General features: G+C 41.1%; 3 protein-coding genes across 8 annotated transcripts; 2 read left to right on the top strand and 1 right to left on the bottom strand.

Annotated features, from left to right (window-relative positions):
• Window positions 1–697: 697 nt before the first annotated feature.
• pagr1 (PAXIP1 associated glutamate-rich protein 1) lies at window positions 698–3510 on the bottom strand. Of its 4 annotated transcripts, none has more exons than XM_020623322.1 (5): window positions 3282–3510; window positions 2041–2254; window positions 1435–1768; window positions 1230–1330; window positions 698–1084 (listed from the first exon to the last, which is right to left on the bottom strand). In XM_020623322.1, exons 2-5 carry the CDS (start codon window positions 2210–2212, stop codon window positions 849–851), a joined length of 843 nt encoding a protein of 280 aa, XP_020478978.1. In that variant the 5' UTR covers window positions 2213–2254; window positions 3282–3510; the 3' UTR covers window positions 698–848. The 4 variants fall into 4 exon arrangements, with proteins under 4 accessions (XP_020478978.1, XP_020478977.1, XP_020478976.1 ...); XM_020623321.1 differs by lacking the exon at window positions 3282–3510 and adding an exon at window positions 2534–2847; XM_020623320.1 differs by lacking the exon at window positions 3282–3510 and adding an exon at window positions 2534–2846 and having other exon boundaries at window positions 2041–2251.
• On the top strand, window positions 3075–12491 carry kif22 (kinesin family member 22). Its single transcript, XM_020623318.1, has 13 exons — window positions 3075–3232; window positions 3544–3754; window positions 3870–3997; window positions 4244–4395; window positions 5129–5338; window positions 5865–6261; window positions 6690–6810; window positions 7248–7368; window positions 7683–7863; window positions 8309–8388; window positions 11248–11448; window positions 11585–11644; window positions 12219–12491. The coding sequence occupies exons 2-13, from the start codon at window positions 3567–3569 to the stop codon at window positions 12246–12248; spliced, it is 1869 nt and encodes a 622-aa protein (XP_020478974.1). The 5' UTR covers window positions 3075–3232; window positions 3544–3566; the 3' UTR covers window positions 12249–12491.
• Window positions 12492–12579: 88 nt separating this feature from the next.
• Window positions 12580–17614, top strand: prrt2 (proline-rich transmembrane protein 2). 3 transcript variants are annotated; one of them, XM_020623326.1, is made up of 5 exons: window positions 12580–13025; window positions 14542–14820; window positions 15003–15298; window positions 15473–15602; window positions 16582–17614. In XM_020623326.1, exons 2-5 carry the CDS (start codon window positions 14610–14612, stop codon window positions 16596–16598), a joined length of 654 nt encoding a protein of 217 aa, XP_020478982.1. In that variant the 5' UTR covers window positions 12580–13025; window positions 14542–14609; the 3' UTR covers window positions 16599–17614. The 3 variants fall into 3 exon arrangements, with proteins under 3 accessions (XP_020478982.1, XP_020478980.1, XP_020478981.1); XM_020623324.1 differs by lacking the exon at window positions 16582–17614 and having other exon boundaries at window positions 15473–16248; XM_020623325.1 differs by lacking the exons at window positions 12580–13025; window positions 16582–17614 and adding an exon at window positions 13038–13334 and having other exon boundaries at window positions 15473–16248.
• The last annotated feature ends 2075 nt before the right edge of the window (window positions 17615–19689 follow it).

Here is a 19689-nt window from a genome sequence, read left to right as displayed (position 1 = left end):
CTCATCACAAACAATGGCGTGAGAAGACTTTTGCCATCGTGGCCCCAAAGCTTTGGAATGATATGGCTTTTAATATTAAATCTGCTATAGATTTGGCTGTGTTTAAATCTCTCCTTAAGATCTTTATATTTGCTAAGGCATTTGATTCTTAATAAGAGTCTGCTATTTATTGTTGTTGGCTCTTAATCTAGTTAGTTTACTTTGTTATAATTTTAATTTGCTCTTTTTGTTCATTATGTGAAGCACTTTGGTCAACCAGATGTTGTAAAGTGCTATATAAATAAATTTTGATTTGATTTAATCAATCTTCCAGCAGTTTTAATGGCTGATCAGTGTATTATACTGCATTTCTCTAAAATAGCCAAATACTTTACCTTTGTCAACAGACTTTTACAATAAACAGCAAATGTCACATTGCCATGGTTACACCAAGATATTCTGTGGGCTGCAATTTGGGACCCGTTTTTAGCCTGTGCTTGTTTACATCTTGGAAGTGAATTAGCAGTTACAAATTCATATTTGCTATGTACCAATGGATATACTGAGAGTTACATTAATAGTTTAGAGTGTCAGAAGGATTTCAGGCAGGTTTTGGAGGGTTCCATTAACCATGAGCCAACATCATGTTGGAAGAACTAATTCTGATGGAGTATAAAATGGCCCTTGATGCACACTGTCTGCAACAGACCACTTAATGTTCGTCAAGATTCATGTTTATTGCCATCATACAAAACACACATAGAAAACATACAAAACTTGTTACATTAAAAAAATGTCTAGTTTTTTTGAACGTCTTGGAAAGCTCTTGGCCTTATCTGCCTCTGGACAAGTCCTCATCTCATAATACTTCAGTATCTCCTCTGTCTCGGGGAAAAGATAGTACTGGGGTTGCTGTCTCGTTCCCTCTCCTTTTCCCGCTCCTTCTGGCTATTCGGAGACAGGGCTTCCTCCAACTTCTTGTCGCTCTTGAAGAGATCTCGCCCTGTCCGCATGATCTGCTCTTCAATTTTGCGGTGGCGCTTCATGTCTGAGAGAACTTTGTCCAGCCGGGCTTCCCTCTTCACAGAGGAGCGGGCTGAAGATCCTGGGAGAAGAAAATATTTTTTTGAACTCATTACCAAAATATAAAAAAAAACAGTGAAGAGCAAGGAGAAGATGAAACAACATTTGTTAATTTAACTTTTAAAGTACAACAGTGCAGATTTTCAATATCAAATCTCAGTGGTTACTGTCTGTCATGCCTGGTGTTCGGCGCCTGTTGATGAAGGCATTTTTCGGAGTACTTTGCATTTGCTCTTCATCAAAGTCAAACTCAGTTGGTGTTGGAGGCCTGAAAAAAAAAAGAAGCATGAGCCCTCTCATCCACATGCTGTACAGTGTACACAAACCAAAACCCTTAGAGATTAAACCAATGGGAGGAAAAGTATCACTGACTTGCGTTCTCTCTCTTTCCTCTCTCTCTCCTTTGCTGCTTCTTCCTCGTCATCTCTTTCAGGTGAGGGGGTACGTTCAGGTGTAGGGGGCCTTCTAGGAAGGGGCACAAAGTTCATTTCCAGCATCTCCCCTTTAGCGAGGAGCTCATAGAGTCTTTTGATCTCAACAGGAGGGGGCATCCAGTTTTTGGGGTCCTCCATTTCCTCGTCACTGTATGCAAGCTCCCATTCATCATCCTCTTCTGCAGCCTGCTTTCCCTCTTTGCCATCCAGTTCTGTGTTTGCCTGACGTTCATCCTTCTGTTCCTCTCCTTCTGCTGCATCTGCATCTCCACCTGAGAGAGCAGCAAAAAGAGAGAAAGTCGGTTTAATACAAGCTTTTGGGTAGAAGGAATTTGATGAAATAAAAAGCTAATTTTAATGTGTTTTTTGATGCAGGGCTTGTATTTACTTATAAAATCAACAAAATATGTATTTTGCCCAAACGTTTGCATACAAATGTTGCGGTTATTCTGAACAACATCTGCAGTGGGCCCTTTTCAGACAAAATTAGCTTTCCAGATGTTTCCAGCTGCAGATGTTTATTATCGTTTTTTTTTTTAGTTACTCTTTTCATCCTTGACTGTAGTGTCCTCCTCCTCTGTGGCAGCTGGCATCTCCGTGTCCTGCTGCTCTGTGTTGCCTTCTTCCTGTTTGCCTGCTGCGGCTTTTTCTGTGTCCTTCACACCCAGTGCTTCTATACCCTCTCTCAGTGAAGAGTCTGTGGCTTCAGCCTGCATCCTTCCTACTACTGCTGGTGAACTTTATAGTCACGGGATCTGCTAAAGAGAAGCATGGTTTACGAAAAAAATCCATTTTAGTAAAACATGAAAGTAACTATAAGGTATGTGAGGTTTGAGTTCCTTAAAATGCTAGCTAAGACTGATATCGTACATATAACGTTTAACATATATCCAGATGATCAGTGTTAACTCTGACAAATGATAAACAAAAACGAAATGTAACTGTACCCTTTTATATCAGCTAGCTAACGTCAGACCTAACCAAGAGCTATTAACGTTACTAAACAGCAGTGACAAACAGACAACAAATGCCATTACCAAATTCCCGTTTTGTCCTTGACTGATGTTGCCTGAGGTAAGTGCTTGGCTAAATTATCTTTTCCAGTGAATAACGTGAGCAAAGATCTCCATGAGACTTGCTAGTAATAATAATCGATTATGGAGAGGCGTAAACATAGCGCCATTTTGGATTTAAGGTTAGAGGAACTGTGGTACTGCTAGCTGCGCATTTCCACCGACTGAACGTCATGTGGATACTGTCCGAATAACCCTCAGTAGGTAAGGTGCTTGTAATAGAGATCTACGTTTGAAATGACTTCCTGTGCGGTACGCAATCACGTACAGGACTGAACGCATATGAGGCAAATTTTTTATAAACTCTTTTACTTCACTATCGCGTTAAATACTTATTTCAAAATGTATACTTGTATGTGCATATAGCATAGTATTAACTAATATTCGATGCATACAAATAAGAGCTCTAGAGGTGGTAATGCACCTAAAGTTGGGTGCAACCCGCCAATAAACATCATAAGAAGAAGAAGAAGAAGAAGAAGCGTTCTGATTGGTTAAGGGTCGTTTCATGTTTCAGCGCTCCTCATTTAAAAAGTGTTCGTTTGAACGTTAAAGGCCCAATTCAGTCGCCATTATTGATTATAAGACGGTGTTTGAAATGTCTCTGGGAGTGAAGTTTGGAGCATAACGAAGGATTGTACTAGGAGTTTATTAGTAATATCGGTAAGCAAAACTAATAATGTTTAATATACTTGGCAAATAAGCGACTTACCTCAGCTTGGCTAGTAATTTTCGTTTGATTATGCAGAGTAGGAATTGTTAGTGACCTAGAGTTAGCCTAGCTAGCTTGTTGATAGCAGCCATAATTAAAAAGTAGATCATTGATTCAGTGCTTTGATTGAAGGGGTAAAACCGCCAAGCATTTAATTGGAGTCCAAGCACCTCCGTTCTCCAGAATCAAATTTCAGTTTTAATCAAGTATGTTAAACACCAGCGTAATATAATCTGTGGTAACTTGGCTTGTTGTTGTCCAGGCCTTGGTTTCGAGAGTTAAAACATGGCTCAGCGTGTATCGGTGTCAGATGGAGGAAACAAGAAGACGTCCAGGGTTCGGGTAGCGGTTCGTCTGCGACCTTACATGGGCAAGCAAGATGAGAAAGGCGAGGGACCGTGTGTAAGAGGCCTGGACTCCCAGAACTTGGAAATAATCAACTGGAGGAATGCTACGGAGACAGTTAAATACCAGTCAGTGTCCTGAATTGACTGACTTAACTGTTCTTATTTCAAAATAACTATGGTATTTATATTTTTAACTATTGGCCAAGAGTATATTCTAAGCCTGCTGTGTATTATGTTTCAGTTTTGACGTTTTTCATGGTGAGCAAACAACGCAGCAAGAGGTTTTTCTTTCATCTGTGAAGCCAATTCTATCACACATACTGAATGGACAAAATGCTAGTGTGTTCGCTTATGGGCCAACAGGAGCCGGTATGTTTGCATTCTCTTCTATTTATCCTAATTATAAGCATTTGTCATGTGAACAGTACATTTATATTTGCGTAGGTGGTATGATCTATTTCAGTTTTATATTTTGAATTCCCCTCTAAAAATGTTTTAAGATGGTTTTTAGTAAGAAATTTGTTGTCCGTCTGTCTTTTGTGTTGAAACACTTCACTTCTGTATATAATTTGCTTTATTATTCTCCAAATTAGCTGTCTTTGTCCTCTTCCCTAGGTAAAACCCACACTATGTTGGGCGGATCAGAGCAGCCTGGAGTGATTCCTCGTGCTGTTCGTGAGGTCTTCAATCTAGTTAAAGCTAAGGATGAGGATGAAGGATGGGACTACAGCATTGGCATGTCTTATTTAGAAATTTACAATGAGAAGGTATGAATGGCTGGCTGTATACACAGTGAAGTGTGGTCCAGGACATTTCATGCTTCCTGTCCATGGTCAAGAAAGTGAAGTAGTGTAATATAGTAAAATAAGGTGTTGCCGCTTTGTACCATGTGAACTGAATGCCTTTAGAGCAATCTCTTTCGGCATCTAATTCAGCTTTAGGAAAGTGTTTTTGGCATTTGTTACTAATGGAGACGAGGCTGTCATGGGGAAGCTGCAGAATTCTCATGTTTCAAATGAAAAGCTTGATGAATTACTTTTTTTATTTTGCTAATGAAAATCAAACACACTTATGTAAACAAAACCACTCTCTTATGTAAAACCACTCTTACCTCACTTTTCAGGCATTAAATCACTAGAAAGAACAGTTCATTTAAAAGCATAGGCACTCTGTGCTCTTTTCTGGGACTGCTCATGCACTCTGTACCTATGACCACATTACTCTGTTCTAAAAACACAATGCAATGCAATAGAAAACCTTATAATGTGACCCCCTCCTGTGCTCCTAAACCTCTTTTCACCTTTAAAAACTTGATACCTTTTCTACCCAGCTCTGTGCTTTTCTCTTAATTTGGTGGTTCAAGTACTGTATGTTTAAATAATAGCTGTTCTGCTATTTTGAAGTTTCTTTAGTGCATACATCATTGTAGTTTAATTAAAACTGTCATTGTTTGACAGACATTGTGCAATCCATCATTGCATCTGATTTTCATTCTCTCAGGTGCTAGATCTTCTATCTCCGAGTTCCCAGGATCTGCCAATCCGAGAGGACAAGGACAAGAACATCCTGATCCCTGGCCTCACTCACATAACAATCTCCTCCTTCTCAGACTTTGATAAATATTTTGTCCCTGCCAGTCTGAATCGTACAACAGCTTCTACCAAACTTAACCAGCGCTCCAGTCGTAGCCATGCTATTCTCCTCATCAAGGTTTGATATGTAATACAATATAAATGTAATGGGGAATTGTTCTGCATTATATAGAGTGAGAGGAGTTTCTATTATTTTATCCACTCAATTGGTATCAGTGAGGCTAGGCGTTCTCTTTGGGAGTTATTCTGTTTTATTCATTGAACTGGGCTGTGCATTGGGAACCAGTGGACAGTTGAACAGCATCTTAAACAGGTTGTGGCCTCTGAGCAGTAGGCCAGGATTTGGTAGCTGGTGCTAAAATCAATTCTCTTCTTGCAACATCCCGCTAGCACCCTCCGGGCTTTCTGGGACTACTCTAGGAGAGAAACAAAACTGCCTTTCTTTTTTCTTACTGTCATCATTACTTTGTTCTTGTACCGTGGTGCAGAATATGTAATGCATCACATTTATCATACAACAAGACAGCTTGCCTTCATTGACCTCATCCAACCTTGTATTTCTCTCTTCTCCCTCTTTAAGGTTTCTGTCATGTATGACATTTGTCATTGTCTTCACTCAAATTTGATTCTCTTCAATTATCTAGGTTGTACGGACTCAGCGTGCCATCACCCACCGACAACAGACGGGCAAGCTGTACTTAGTAGACTTGGCTGGGTCTGAGGACAACCGCCGTACCGGCAACCATGGCATCCGTCTGAAAGAGAGTGGTGCTATCAACTTGTCTCTTTTCACTCTCAGCAAAGTTGTGGACTCTCTTAACTCTGGCACTGCTGGTCGTGTGCCATACAGGGACAGTAAATTAACACGACTGCTCCAGGACTCTCTGGGTGGCTCAGCACACTCCGTCATGATCACCAATATTGCACCAGAGTACAAATACTATTTTGATACCTTTAGTGCACTGAACTTTGCAGCCAAATCCAAGCTCATTGTGAATAAACCCTTCACACGAGAGACTGTGGCAGTGCCTGCTCTGCCAGGTGAGAGAAACTGAGAAATACATCTTTTGTTTTTGTTCAGAGGGCTTGTAAGGACAGAAGGAAATAGAGTATGCAGAGAACTGGAAGCTCTGACACAATTTGATCCAAGGGCCTTCAGGGGGCACCCATGTCACATCCCGGAGGATGACTAAGAGTAACTCAGCAGCTACAGTATCTGTGGGCAATATAACAAGAGGTGTAAAATATTCTCACTTGTGATGTTTGCTGATGCAGTTTCTTTGCTATAGCATTACCTTAAATATGTTCCTGGTGGCAAAATAATACTTTAATTCTGGCACTGCAAAGCTGCTTTGACTGCTGTGCCATGTTCATCTCAGGTGCATTACACTAGAGAAAGCCCCACAGACACTGTCGCTTGAGTGTGCTGAATACTAAACTGTTAATTTCTCTTCCACCTTCATCTCCAGTGAAGCGGGCCAGAGAGGACCATGAGGTGGGGGGGTCTGGCACAGATCTACTTAAGAAAAGGCAGAAAGAGGAGAGGAAAACTGAAGGGGATGGTTCGGCACCCTCAGTACATTTTCACAGGTTAAAAACACCACACACAGACACATTGTTTTTTTTTTTATTTGTCTCACTAATCAGCTTTAGGAATGATCTTTGAAGAAAATGGATTTGCATCTGACCAAAACTAACGCATCAAATTCAATTTCCTCTGCATTGTCCAATCTGTATGACAGCAGCTTAAACAAGTCACAGCTTCACATTAGTGGGTCAAGATTTTATAAGTTGTGCTGAAGGCAGGTCCCTCTGAAGTAGAGCTGCTGTGCCAACTGGAATCTCCCTGGGAGACAGATGAGCACTGCTTTCTTGCAGTGTTATCAGGTGTCGAGACTGTCAGGGCTAGGGTATTTGTCAGCATGCACTCATTTACTCTGATCAAATGTTTGTCTTAGTGCATTTCAAAACATGTGGCCATACTGTCCCGCTCACCTTCTCTTTCTTGATTTTTGTGCCTGTTTCAGTCTGGCTGAACCGTCAGTGATGGACAGACTAATAGCTCTCGAGAAGCTGATGATGAGCTGCCAGGAGAAAGAGAGAATTGGTGTGCTGAAAGATATTGCTCAGTCTCGCAAGGAGATCCAGGTGAAAACACTTACCTACATCAAAACTTGAATTTGTCCAGCAAAGGGAAAATGTGTAACTCTGTATAATATATGCAACCAGTCAAGGTTTGGGCACATGTTCACGTTGGATTAATGGAAAACTGTGTCTAAACATTTGACTAGCATCGTAGGTTTTCATAGGTTGTATCCACACCTGCTCCAGCCTTCAGCTTTCCCATCTGATGGTCTGTCTGTATGTGGTTTACCAGATGCTGATACTGTCAGATCATTACACTGATCAGTCAACTCTTCTTTGTAGCTATTTGATAGCCAACCTTGTCACTATTTCCGCAGGAGCTCAAAGAGAAGCAAAGAGAGTTTGAGAGCAAGACCCTGCTGTTCAGTCAGCTTGCTGGCGAAAAGTCCAGTACCAAACAGAATTCTGTCTTCCAGAACAACACAGCTCCTCTGCAAAGAAAACCATCAAATGCCACAAAACCTAATAAGCAGCAGGCTGTGGTCCAGCCCCTACAAGGTCAGTTACAAAGTATAGTAGTGAGTTGATGGCTCTAACTGGAATGTAGTAATTAAGTGAAAAGATGACCTTGGAAGACCACTATACCACTGTGTAATCCTCTGTTTGTGGCCCCCTAAAGAACAGTTGCCCACTAATTTTGACTAACTGCGGTTAATGATCAGCTGCAATGTGAAACGAGCTCAGTCTACAATACAGGAGCCTGAAAAGATATCAAGTGACATTGAGGAAAAAATTATTTTTATCCCTCTCAATACCTCAGAGTCAGCCAGATAACTTTTCTTGCTACCTGCCATTTGTATTTGGCTTTGAAATAACATCGTTTTTTTTCCCCTATATATGAAAGTTTGATTGTTTCAGTGCAAATACTTTTTGATTGATATTTTCCTGCCAGATTGTATTGTAGTTATTATATGAATGTAATGTGTGGTTTCCTCCCTGTCAGTTTCCCAGCTGCAGCAGCTTGCAGTCATCAACAAACAGTCTGTCTGCATCAAGAAAAAGCAGCTTTCAGACCAGGTTGAGGTCAGTGTCTGAGCCTTGGCTGTGCTGTGCTTAGCTTAGCTTGACACATTTGCAGAATTGCAAGCATCAGATAGAAGCTAACGCTGTCATTGTCTTCACTCAAATTTGATTCTCTTCAATTATCTAGGTTGTACGGACTCAGCGTGCCATCACCCACCGACAACAGACGGGCAAGCTGTACTTAGTAGACTTGGCTGGGTCTGAGGACAACCGCCGTACCGGCAACCATGGCATCCGTCTGAAAGAGAGTGGTGCTATCAACTTGTCTCTTTTCACTCTCAGCAAAGTTGTGGACTCTCTTAACTCTGGCACTGCTGGTCGTGTGCCATACAGAGACAGTAAATTAACACGACTGCTCCAGGACTCTCTGGGTGGCTCAGCACACTCCGTCATGATCACCAATATTGCACCAGAGTACAAATACTATTTTGATACCTTTAGTGCACTGAACTTTGCAGCCAAATCCAAGCTCATTGTGAATAAACCCTTCACACGAGAGACTGTGGCAGTGCCTGCTCTGCCAGGTGAGAGAAACTGAGAAATACATCTTTTGTTTTTGTTCAGAGGGCTTGTAAGGACAGAAGGAAATAGAGTATGCAGAGAACTGGAAGCTCTGACACAATTTGATCCAAGGGCCTTCAGGGGGCACCCATGTCACATCCCAGAGGATGACTAAGAGTAACTCAGCAGCTACAGTATCTGTGGGCAATGTAACAAGAGGTGTAAAATATTCTCACTTGTGATGTTTGCTGATGCAGTTTCTTTGCTATAGCATTACCTTTAAATATGTTCCTGGTGGCAAAATAATACTTTAATTCTGGCACTGCAAAGCTGCTTTGACTGCTGTGCCATGTTCATCTCAGGTGCATTACACTAGAGAAAGCCCCACAGACACTGTCGCTTGAGTGTGCTGAATACTAAACTGTTAATTTCTCTTCCACCTTCATCTCCAGTGAAGCGGGCCAGAGAGGACCATGAGGTGGGGGGGTCTGGCACAGATCTACTTAAGAAAAGGCAGAAAGAGGAGAGGAAAACTGAAGGGGATGGTTCGGCACCCTCAGTACATTTTCACAGGTTAAAAACACCACACAGACACATTGTTTTTTTTTTTATTTGTCTCACTAATCAGCTTTAGGAATGATCTTTGAAGAAAATGGATTTGCATCTGACCAAAACTAACGCATCAAATTCAATTTCCTCTGCATTGTCCAATCTGTATGACAGCAGCTTAAACAAGTCACAGCTTCACATTAGTGGGTCAAGATTTTATAAGTTGTGCTGAAGGCAGGTCCCTCTGAAGTAGAGCTGCTGTGCCAACTGGAATCTCCCTGGGAGACAGATGAGCACTGCTTTCTTGCAGTGTTATCAGGTGTCGAGACTGTCAGGGCTAGGGTATTTGTCAGCATGCACTCATTTACTCTGATCAAATGTTTGTCTTAGTGCATTTCAAAACATGTGGCCATACTGTCCCGCTCACCTTCTCTTTCTTGATTTTTGTGCCTGTTTCAGTCTGGCTGAACCGTCAGTGATGGACAGACTAATAGCTCTCGAGAAGCTGATGATGAGCTGCCAGGAGAAAGAGAGAATTGGTGTGCTGAAAGATATTGCTCAGTCTCGCAAGGAGATCCAGGTGAAAACACTTACCTACATCAAAACTTGAATTTGTCCAGCAAAGGGAAAATGTGTAACTCTGTATAATATATGCAACCAGTCAAAGGTTTGGGCACATGTTCACGTTGGATTAATGGAAAACTGTCCAAACATTTGACTAGCATTGTAGGTTTTCATAGGTTGTATCCACACCTGCTCCAGCCTTCAGCTTTCCCATCTGATGGTCTGTCTGTATGTGGTTTACCAGATGCTGATACTGTCAGATCATTACACTGATCAGTCAACTCTTCTTTGTAGCTATTTGATAGCCAACCTTGTCACTATTTCCGCAGGAGCTCAAAGAGAAGCAAAGAGAGTTTGAGAGCAAGACCCTGCTGTTCAGTCAGCTTGCTGGCGAAAAGTCCAGTACCAAACAGAATTCTGTCTTCCAGAACAACACAGCTCCTCTGCAAAGAAAACCATCAAATGCCACAAAACCTAATAAGCAGCAGGCTGTGGTCCAGCCCCTACAAGGTCAGTTACAAAGTATAGTAGTGAGTTGATGGCTCTAACTGGAATGTAGTAATTAAGTGAAAAGATGACCTTGGAAGACCACTATACCACTGTGTAATCCTCTGTTTGTGGAGTCAGCCAGATAACTTTTCTTGCTACCTGCCATTTGTATATGGCTTTGAAATAACATCGTTTTTTTTCCCCTATATATGAAAGTTTGATTGTTTCAGTGCAAATACTTTTTGATTGATATTTTCCTGCCAGATTGTATTGTAGTTATTATATGAATGTAATGTGTGGTTTCCTCCCTGTCAGTTTCCCAGCTGCAGCAGCTTGCAGTCATCAACAAACAGTCTGTCTGCATCAAGAAAAAGCAGCTTTCAGACCAGGTTGAGGTCAGTGTCTGAGCCTTGGCTGTGCTGTGCTTAGCTTAGCTTGACACATTTGCAGAATTGCAAGCATCAGATAGAAGCTAACGCATTGCATTAGCTTCTTTTTTTTTTTTTTTTTTTTTTTTTAAACAGATTTTTTTTACTCAACAGATTCTGCAAGGTCACAGATTTATTAGGTTAGAATTAACCTCCTGCCCAGGCCAATATAGATGCACAAATGTTGACAGTTCTGCAGTGATTTTCATCCATTGTACATTTATTGTAAGTTGTTTAAAGTCTGTTGTAAATATAGTAATGACTTTTACCGTTTGTTTTTTTTTTGTTTTTTTTTTTTTTTTTTTTTTTTTTCTCCTCTCCCCCTCAGTGTCCAGAGGGTAAAGAGAATATAATGGAGACTAGCTGGGAGTCGCAACTCGACACATCTGTGCTCGAGCAGTCCAGGCAGAAAATCCTGCAGGTTCTCAACACCGGCTCCTTTAAAGAACTGAAAGGTTTGCAGCAGATCGGTGACAAGAAGGCAAAGCTCATCCTGGGTTGGAGAGAGATTCATGGTCACTTCACGAAGGTTGGTAGAGAAATGACAAGCTTCAATTGATCATGTAGCTCACCCTGCAGCAATACCTTGTGTTTTTCTCACGTTTGTTTAATGGGTGTAAATTTTTATTTACATTTAGTGATACTAAATGGTTTTGTTTTCCCAGTTGGAAGATCTAGTAAAAGTTGAGGGTATGACAGAAAAGAGATTTTCTTCCTTCATGAAGGTAAGCCAAGTTCTCTGATATTTCTACTACTATACTTAGCTACACTGTTGGTCTGACTCTGTAAATGTCGGTCAGTCAGGTGTTCCACCACTTTAGTCCAGACCAAAATATCTCAAACCATTAGACGGATTGCCTGGAAAATTTGGATAAATCCACTGATCTTGGGTGATCCTTGCCCCCCCGCCCCCGGTTCTGCGTGAAGTGTTTCAAGAACTGTTGGATAGTTTGTCACTTGGTACAGATGTCTTGACAGATTGAAATGTGAATTTTCTATTAATGCCTTGACTTTTCATTTAGCACTATCATTAAGTCAAACAATATTTGACTAAATACCTGAAAACTGACACATCAGCCTTGGCACAAACTACAGATAAGTTACACATGTTAACATGTAAAGATGATGATCATGGTAATCATCACCGCTGAGCATCAGAATGTTAGTTTTTAGCTTGCAGCTTAGTGCATCAGTCAAGCCTCAGACTCCAGCCATAGAACTTGTTTGTACTAAGTGACCAAAATTATCACATTGTTGTTTGATATAATCCTTTTCTTATGTCACTTTCTTGTTTTTCAGGCAAACATCCTGAGTGCCATGGGAAAATGATGTGTATATATATTTTTAAATCACCTCATTTTTAATATGTATGCAACTTTTTTTTTATTTTTTTTATATAATATCTCAAAAGCTTTTGTCATGTGTCAAGTTTGATATTTTTGTAGTAACCACTGTGTGCCTGCTGGTGGCGCATTGCTTTTCAGTTGAGGTCTCATGTCACTGAATGTTTATTTTATGGTGATAAATAAATCCAATGGTGACCTTTTAAAGGTGGGCCACGTGTCACAACCAGAACTGTCTCCAGTAATGATTGAAGGTCTGTGGAAGTTCCTGTCACCCACTTTTTTTGCTTCGAGTACCAAATTGAGCTTGGTTAATGACTGCACGCCGGGAGCCGGAGGACACAGTCTTATCGCAACTGCTGTGATGCAGCGTCAGTGGATAAATATTCAATGTTTTCAACTGAGCAGGGGATAAGATGCTTTAATCTAGTGGCCCGACCCCTTCTCCTCCTCCCAGTCTGGTTGATTTTCACTTTTCATTTCACATCCCCCTCCCTCCTCTGATCCACCCTGCCATCCAGGAGACTCCCCATCCATCCCAGCACACTGCGCCTATACATCAGCCCTGCTGTGCTCAGGATCAGCTTTCACATATCATTAGAGAACAGTCTAGGATTTTAAACGAGCACTGCATGTTTTCTAATATTGTGGCTGTAGAGGAGATATCTGGTCGGGTCTGATGTGGATTTTTCCTGATGGTTAACGCTGGCACGATGCCAAGGCTCCGGCTGTGTTGAGACGGGCGCTGAATTAAAAAAAAAAGGTCAGTTTGAGATATCTTAGCCACATTTTCCTGTCTAATGAGAAATTCCGATTTGACTGTCGTTTAGTGCAGTTATCCCCTCGTTTGATGTAAATGCAAGAACCCAATGCAGTCTGTTTTTATGCTTGTCTTTGCAAATTAGTAGCACGTCCACCGAATTGAAATCGGCAGCAGGCTCATTAATGCGCCCTCGTCATTCAGTCAGAGTGTTCTCCTTTGTCCCCACACTATTGCTTTGCCTTTTGTTCTGTGCCTAATAACCGGCCACCGCACGCCAGTTGGCTCCTGTGTGTCCAAGATGAAATAATGGTATGTACACACCTGCACAGAGAAAATTGCCACTATCGAGTCAAAGGAGCCTGCCTCCATCTGCCATGCCTTTGTACGCCTGCCATGGTGACCTGCGCTTTTGTTTCCAGAGGGAGCGAGTCAGCTGTTTGGAGATGAGCTCTGGGCACATTAGTTCGATGTAGTGTAAGAAGTGATCAAACTCAATAACGAGGCTGAGACATGGTTTTAAAAATCTAAATCGACTAAAGCAGAAAGCACTTGGGGAGCTGTCCGGAAATGAATGGACAGGGATAAACAAGACAGTCGAACAAGCAACACCCTCTCCATAATATGGCTCTACTGAATAGGCCTATACTGAAATTTAAGCTTGAGAGAACACTCAACTGATTTAGCACTGAATTTTGAAATATTCTCTTAAAAATATTCAAGATGGTGTTATGTATGTAGTAAAGTAGATTTAGTTTATTGTATTAAGCTACTTTTTTAGCAGGTGTTTTTGGTTTTCTAATCTTAACTGCAACGCTATTAAAATGGTTTAATTGTTTGGAAATGAAGCTAGTTAAACTTGTTTTTGCAGGAGGCATGTCCACGTTTACCAAGTGTATCCTAGCGAGCTCAGAGTCTTCTGCATGTTTCCAGTCTATTTTTCTATTTTCACTATTTTTCTAAAAATGCAAAGCATAAATAGGCACTTGAGGGAAACGACAGTGCTTATAAGAGACTTGGGATGTAACCCCCCATGTTTTCATTACTCACAATGCAACTTGACTGACATTCCAGTCAATATAGCCTAATAGAGATTTCTTACACCTCCATGAGTAGCCACATGAAGCTTTATATAACTTTCTGACATATTCATATGTACTGTCTAAAATGTAAACAGATTTGATGTGTAAAATCAGCAGTTCCATTTCAGTGTAACAATAATTTTGACAAAGGGGGGAAACTCTCATTTTGACACATTTAAACAAATGTTATTTTATTTTTGGAATAATATGATTGTAGGAGGTATGTTAGGACAAATGTGACGCTTGTTTGTAATAAAGTATCTGGGAGGTTTGTGATGGAAAAAAGTTAGAACCCCTCCCTACACTTTTTCACTCCAAAGAATTTTAGCTTACCTGTTCTAAAGAAAGACAAATCAGCCTCACCCTTTTCTAACGCTCCACCCCTATAATTTTTGTACAGTCCCTAAGTATGCTTAAAATAGTTTTCTGGCCCCCAGGTGTAAAAAAAAAACAGGCGGCACACACAGGACTGGACCACAGACAGAGGCTTCTTTTGGCTATCAGCATGGCTGTGAATATGATGCCAGTTCCCACCATTTGGCCGGGGGAGGAACAACCGTCGCTGCTGGACCAGGAGGGCTCTCTGTCGAGCCAAACCTCCATCTCTGTGCCATGCCCACCTGTCAGAGGTGAACTCATTCACAGCAGCACACAGCCCTCCCGCAGCAAATCCAAAGGAGAGCTCGTCATAGTCATCAACGAGAAGCTGAAAAACAGTAAGTGACTGAGTTTGACCTCATAAGGCGGCGGTGGTGGGAGGGGAGGGGGTAATACAGCTGCTTAGCTCGCTCAGGGGAAGTCGAGTTCCAGTCCATGAAAGAGCTCCTAGATGAGGACGCACATTTAACTCTTCCAGTGTTCCAACGTTTGCCTGTGCTTTTTTCTCCCTCTTCCGTAGGTAATGGGATGCCCTCAGCGCCTGCTGAGAGCACCTCTCCAGTCATCTCCTCTCCTCCCAGAAGACAACACTCCATCACCTTCCCCCATCAAGGCAAGACCAGGAAGGGGAGCAGGGCGGGCTCCATCGGTTACACCGCCTTCTCGCCCAGACCGTCGCTTTCTCGCCACTCCAGCATCGCCACCGACCCACCCTTGGACCGGACCAAGGTTAAAGACTACCTCCTCCTGTCCGTGCTGGCCTGCTTCTGCCCTGTGTGGCCCATCAATATTGTGGGATTTGTCTACTCCATCATGGTAAAAACAGGACTTCTTGTAGTTTTTGTTTTTTTTTTGCTAAGAGGGTTATTATTTCTTGTGATGCCTTTTATTTTCAATAACTGAGTTTACAGTGTTTTTAAAAATGTATAATAAATAAAAAATATCTGTATTAAACCCAAAACTAAGAGATGGTTTGATCTTCTCCTCCAGTCCAAGAACAGTCTCGAGCAGGGAAACCTGGATGGCGCTGTGCGTCTGGGGCGTGTAGCCAAGATGCTCTCGATGGTATCACTAGTAGGAGGGACGGTCATTATCATCGCCTGCATTGTCAACCTGGCCAGTGAGTGCCCCAAATCTGACCTTTAAACCTTAACCTCACCTCTTCACCCTCTGTGTGGTTGTGCACAGCTGATTCTTTGCCCTGAACTTTTTTTTTCTTGTGAATATTGTACTGACAAAGATTTGTAGCTATAGCACTGCTACCACTGATCCTCCTGGCCCAAAGACCCTCTACTATCACTGTTTTTTTCCACCACAATATAATATTTTAGCACAATCTGATTGTACTCACTGACATTATTCCCATTCATGTTAGCACAACCATCGCCCTTGTCACAATACCTGCACGAGTCTTTATACACTGTGGCACTTTAGCCTTAGGAACTATGTCAACACTACACAAAGATCAGAACCTATTATTCACATTTGCACCAGACTCAGACCTACATTTTATGACATATTTCTCTGCACTTGCATGTGTGGCTTTCAGCTGTAACCGACTGCATGCCTTAGATTTTTGTGTGTATCTGTAGAGTGATTTGTGTAGTCTGCTGTCTGTTGTACACCTCGCATTGATTGCTTGTACAAAATGTTTAGTCTTGTTGTCCCTGTACCATATGTATACAATGTATATCAGTGTGAGTTGATATACTCACAAGACAAATGTACACTTATTGTACCTGGCAAATAAAGGGATTCTGGTAACAGATCAGTGATTATTACTTATTAGTGACTTGTAAAGTAAAGAAGACAACGAGTATTTGTTTGTTGTAGTACTGTATGCATAAATATATTCACGAGGGGTCAGTCAGATTTTTACATCAGATCAATAAGACACTTTCTCGTTAAGTTAAGAGAACTCTAAATTAATGTAATGACTTGCAAGTTCAATTGTACACACACCTCAAGTTTAAGGGCTCTGGAATTCAACAACCTTTGTCTTTCCTCATATCTTCTGTGGTCTGTGAAAGTATATACATCCATATTAAACTGCCAGATATATAGCTCTTAAACTAATACACTTCCTTTTCTTTTTTTAGTTAATGTGAAAACCTAAGTTTCATCCGAGGATGAAACTGGATAAGGCAACTGACCACCTGGCCCGCACCTGCACCACCGTCTTTACCACCTAGTCATTACCTGGATGTGTGACAAATATGCACCTAACATACAGTGCTTACTTATATTTCTGTAATTGGTATAAATGGAAGAAAATAAAATATGCAAATGTTGCTGCTCTGAGTTTGGGGGGTGGGGGGGTGGGGGTGTTTGATGTTAGATGGAGAAGGGAGCAGACGGACTAATAGGTCTCTTTGTATTCTGGTCAACACATTCAGTGTGATTCTTGAGAAAGACAAACCCTTCAGGAATCCTGTCACCACCCACAGACCTGGGGCGGGGGGGTTGTTTTGCAGAAAACAAAACAAGACCGATTGCCTCCCAGCTTCAGTGCCACATGCAAGCCCCAACAATATGTCCACCAAATCCATCCCTCACTGCACCAGTGACAGGATGCATCAGGGCTTCATCTTGCAGTTCAATCCCCTTGGATTCACAGAGAGGCAAAGGGATTTACACACTGGAATCATAGAGCAGAAATTCTTCTATTTCCCTCACAGAGCAGAAACACTTTTAGTCTGTCTTCTTGCATTATAGCTTATGTTTGAGAAGTGTGTGCACGGGTGGCAAAAAAGAAGATGAAAGTGAGGCTTACTAAGGACTAGCTATGGGTGCTAAAATGGAAGGGATTACAGAAAGTCTGGCACAGAAGGAACAGTCATTACTGTGAGGATAAACATGTGCCAAAGAGAATTTGGAGGGAAAGTTTCTTGCTTTGTAAAGACCCAACTCTGATCACAGACTTGTTGTAGAGAGAAACATGGAGAGTGTTGTTACACTGCTGCAACTTTACTGTATATCAACTCAGCACCACTGACCACTGTGAGCCAGGGAATAGGGTACATGTTCACCAGAAAAAAAAAACAAAAACACTGTAGCAAGATACTTAACATGTCCATTTTGCACTGAAGCTAACTGGGCTATGTTTTCTCTAACCTATCTTTTGATAATGTTTATAAAAAATCATTTTGAAACAGAAAATGATGCTGCTGAAGTGCCGTGTCTCAGTTGGCCAATGTATGCGTCATGATTTGGTTAACAAATTCAGTAGTTTGTGATTCCAGTCAGAGCTGTGGCTGCATCCACAGGTCACCTGTACTTTCACCTGTACATCCTTTTTTTTTTTTTTTTTTACCAGGATTCATGAGCAGTTTACACCTTAATGTATGTCTACTTTGTGCCAGAGTATGATGATAGCAGCAGAACTACTTTTTAAATGTGGCTTATTACAATTATTATATATCTCCTGTATATCTACCTGTGAGTCTCACTGTGATCTGACAAAACTAAATTTAATCAAAAAGCATAAATCTCTCCTTATTCACTGTATCCTGAATTTTGAAACGACTTGTCATGAGTTCACACCTGCTGGCAATTTTTTGTTAGTTCTTAATATGTACATTTAATTGTATTTGGTGTATTCTACAGAAATCTCAATATTGTGTTAGCTCTCTAGTTCCTATGCGTTATCATTAAGTAGCAATGATCTAAAGTAGGTACAGACACTGTTATCTAGTCTCCCGACAGTCATTGTGTTACAATCGGGCTTCTATAATCTTTATGGTTATTGGCATGTTGTGAAATTTTTTTAATGTGTGACGATAGAAGTTGAAAATACCAATGAGCTGGCACTTATACATCTGCAGCACATTCATAATAAAGACACAATGCATGTAACATGTTTTCAGTGTTGTTTCAAAGAGTTAAAGAGCAGCGCAGCAGTGATTTTGTTCTGAGCAATATCCAGGGAGCTTAGCCACTGAGAAGAGACTGTGTTCTGCAATAATCAGATGAAAGTTAAAAAAAAAAAAACCCTATGAAGTATTAATGTTGTTCTCTGTACAGTGATAGTGTGTAAGCTTGCAGGAGTGGAAAGAGCCTGCTGTTGTCAGCCAGTGGAGCAGAGACAGCAGGAAGAGCAAAATGCTGACAGGAGAGGCCCCAAGCTGAGGAAAGACACAGTATCAGCTGTAATGAGAGCAAAGCCTCAGATGACTGCAACAAAGTTAAAGCAAACTACAGGTAGTAGTTGGTATTGGTTACTCAAGCTTGAATATTTATGAATATTTTTAACAAACAGCGAATGGGTACAAAAAAATGTAAATATCAAAGATATCCAAACTGACAGCAATGATTGACAAAGGCTGCAGTATATTGTGTAGCATGTTCTGCATGAGTCGAGACAGGAAATTCATCAGCAACCTATCATAACAGTTTAAGTAATTTTTCAAGGGCCAAAATTTAAAAGTCCACAGCTATGCTAGGTGCTAGTGAAGCTGTACTCAAGACACTTTGAGGCAGAGACTAAAGTCAGCATGCTAACATGCTCACAAACCCTGTGTTAAAATGCAGTTGTTTAGCAGATAGAGTACATTCAAAAGGGGATCACTATACCAGTGACATCCAGATGTGATAAGTGGGTCAGGGATTATCCAGCTGCATCACATAATCGCTGAGGCTATGACTCAGCTTGGCAGCATTTGGACGCATCATGATCACACTGTCGGTTTGCACAGGATGTAAAAGCATAATGAGATATACTGACCTGTGGCCATGCTGTTCAGTTAGCTCCTGCTTCATTCACAAAGAGAACTAGACTTGAAAAATAATCATTGTGTGTCTATTAATGCATATGTGGATTGTTGTGGATTTTCTTTTTGGAAAGACCTGCTCTATCTCTTGTCTCTGGGATTCAGCCATTACTAATTTTATTATTTATACCTGTGCTTTTTCTACTGTGACATGTCAAATTGTGTCATGAAAAATGTCTATTGTTGACTATTAGTCAAATGAACTCAAATGATTTGCTGTGTAAAAGGGGAAATTATTATCACACTGCTTTGGCTCATCATAATTTATACTTGCTGCAGGACTGTACATTTCAATGCATAGCTGCGTTGGGTTGGCGAGTATCACTGATTATTGTTATGTCACATTTATATGTTTCTGTAAGCTTGAGAAACAGCTGTGATTTTTGTTCATTCAACTAGGAAGCCTTTATCTCTTTTAAAAGACATATCTGGCCACAG

This window comes from Monopterus albus, unplaced genomic scaffold (assembly GCF_001952655.1).
Source record: "Monopterus albus unplaced genomic scaffold, M_albus_1.0 scaffold297.1, whole genome shotgun sequence".
NCBI classification, from domain to species: Eukaryota; Metazoa; Chordata; class Actinopteri; order Synbranchiformes; family Synbranchidae; genus Monopterus; species Monopterus albus.
This window is presented reverse-complemented; position numbering and strand designations above follow the sequence as displayed.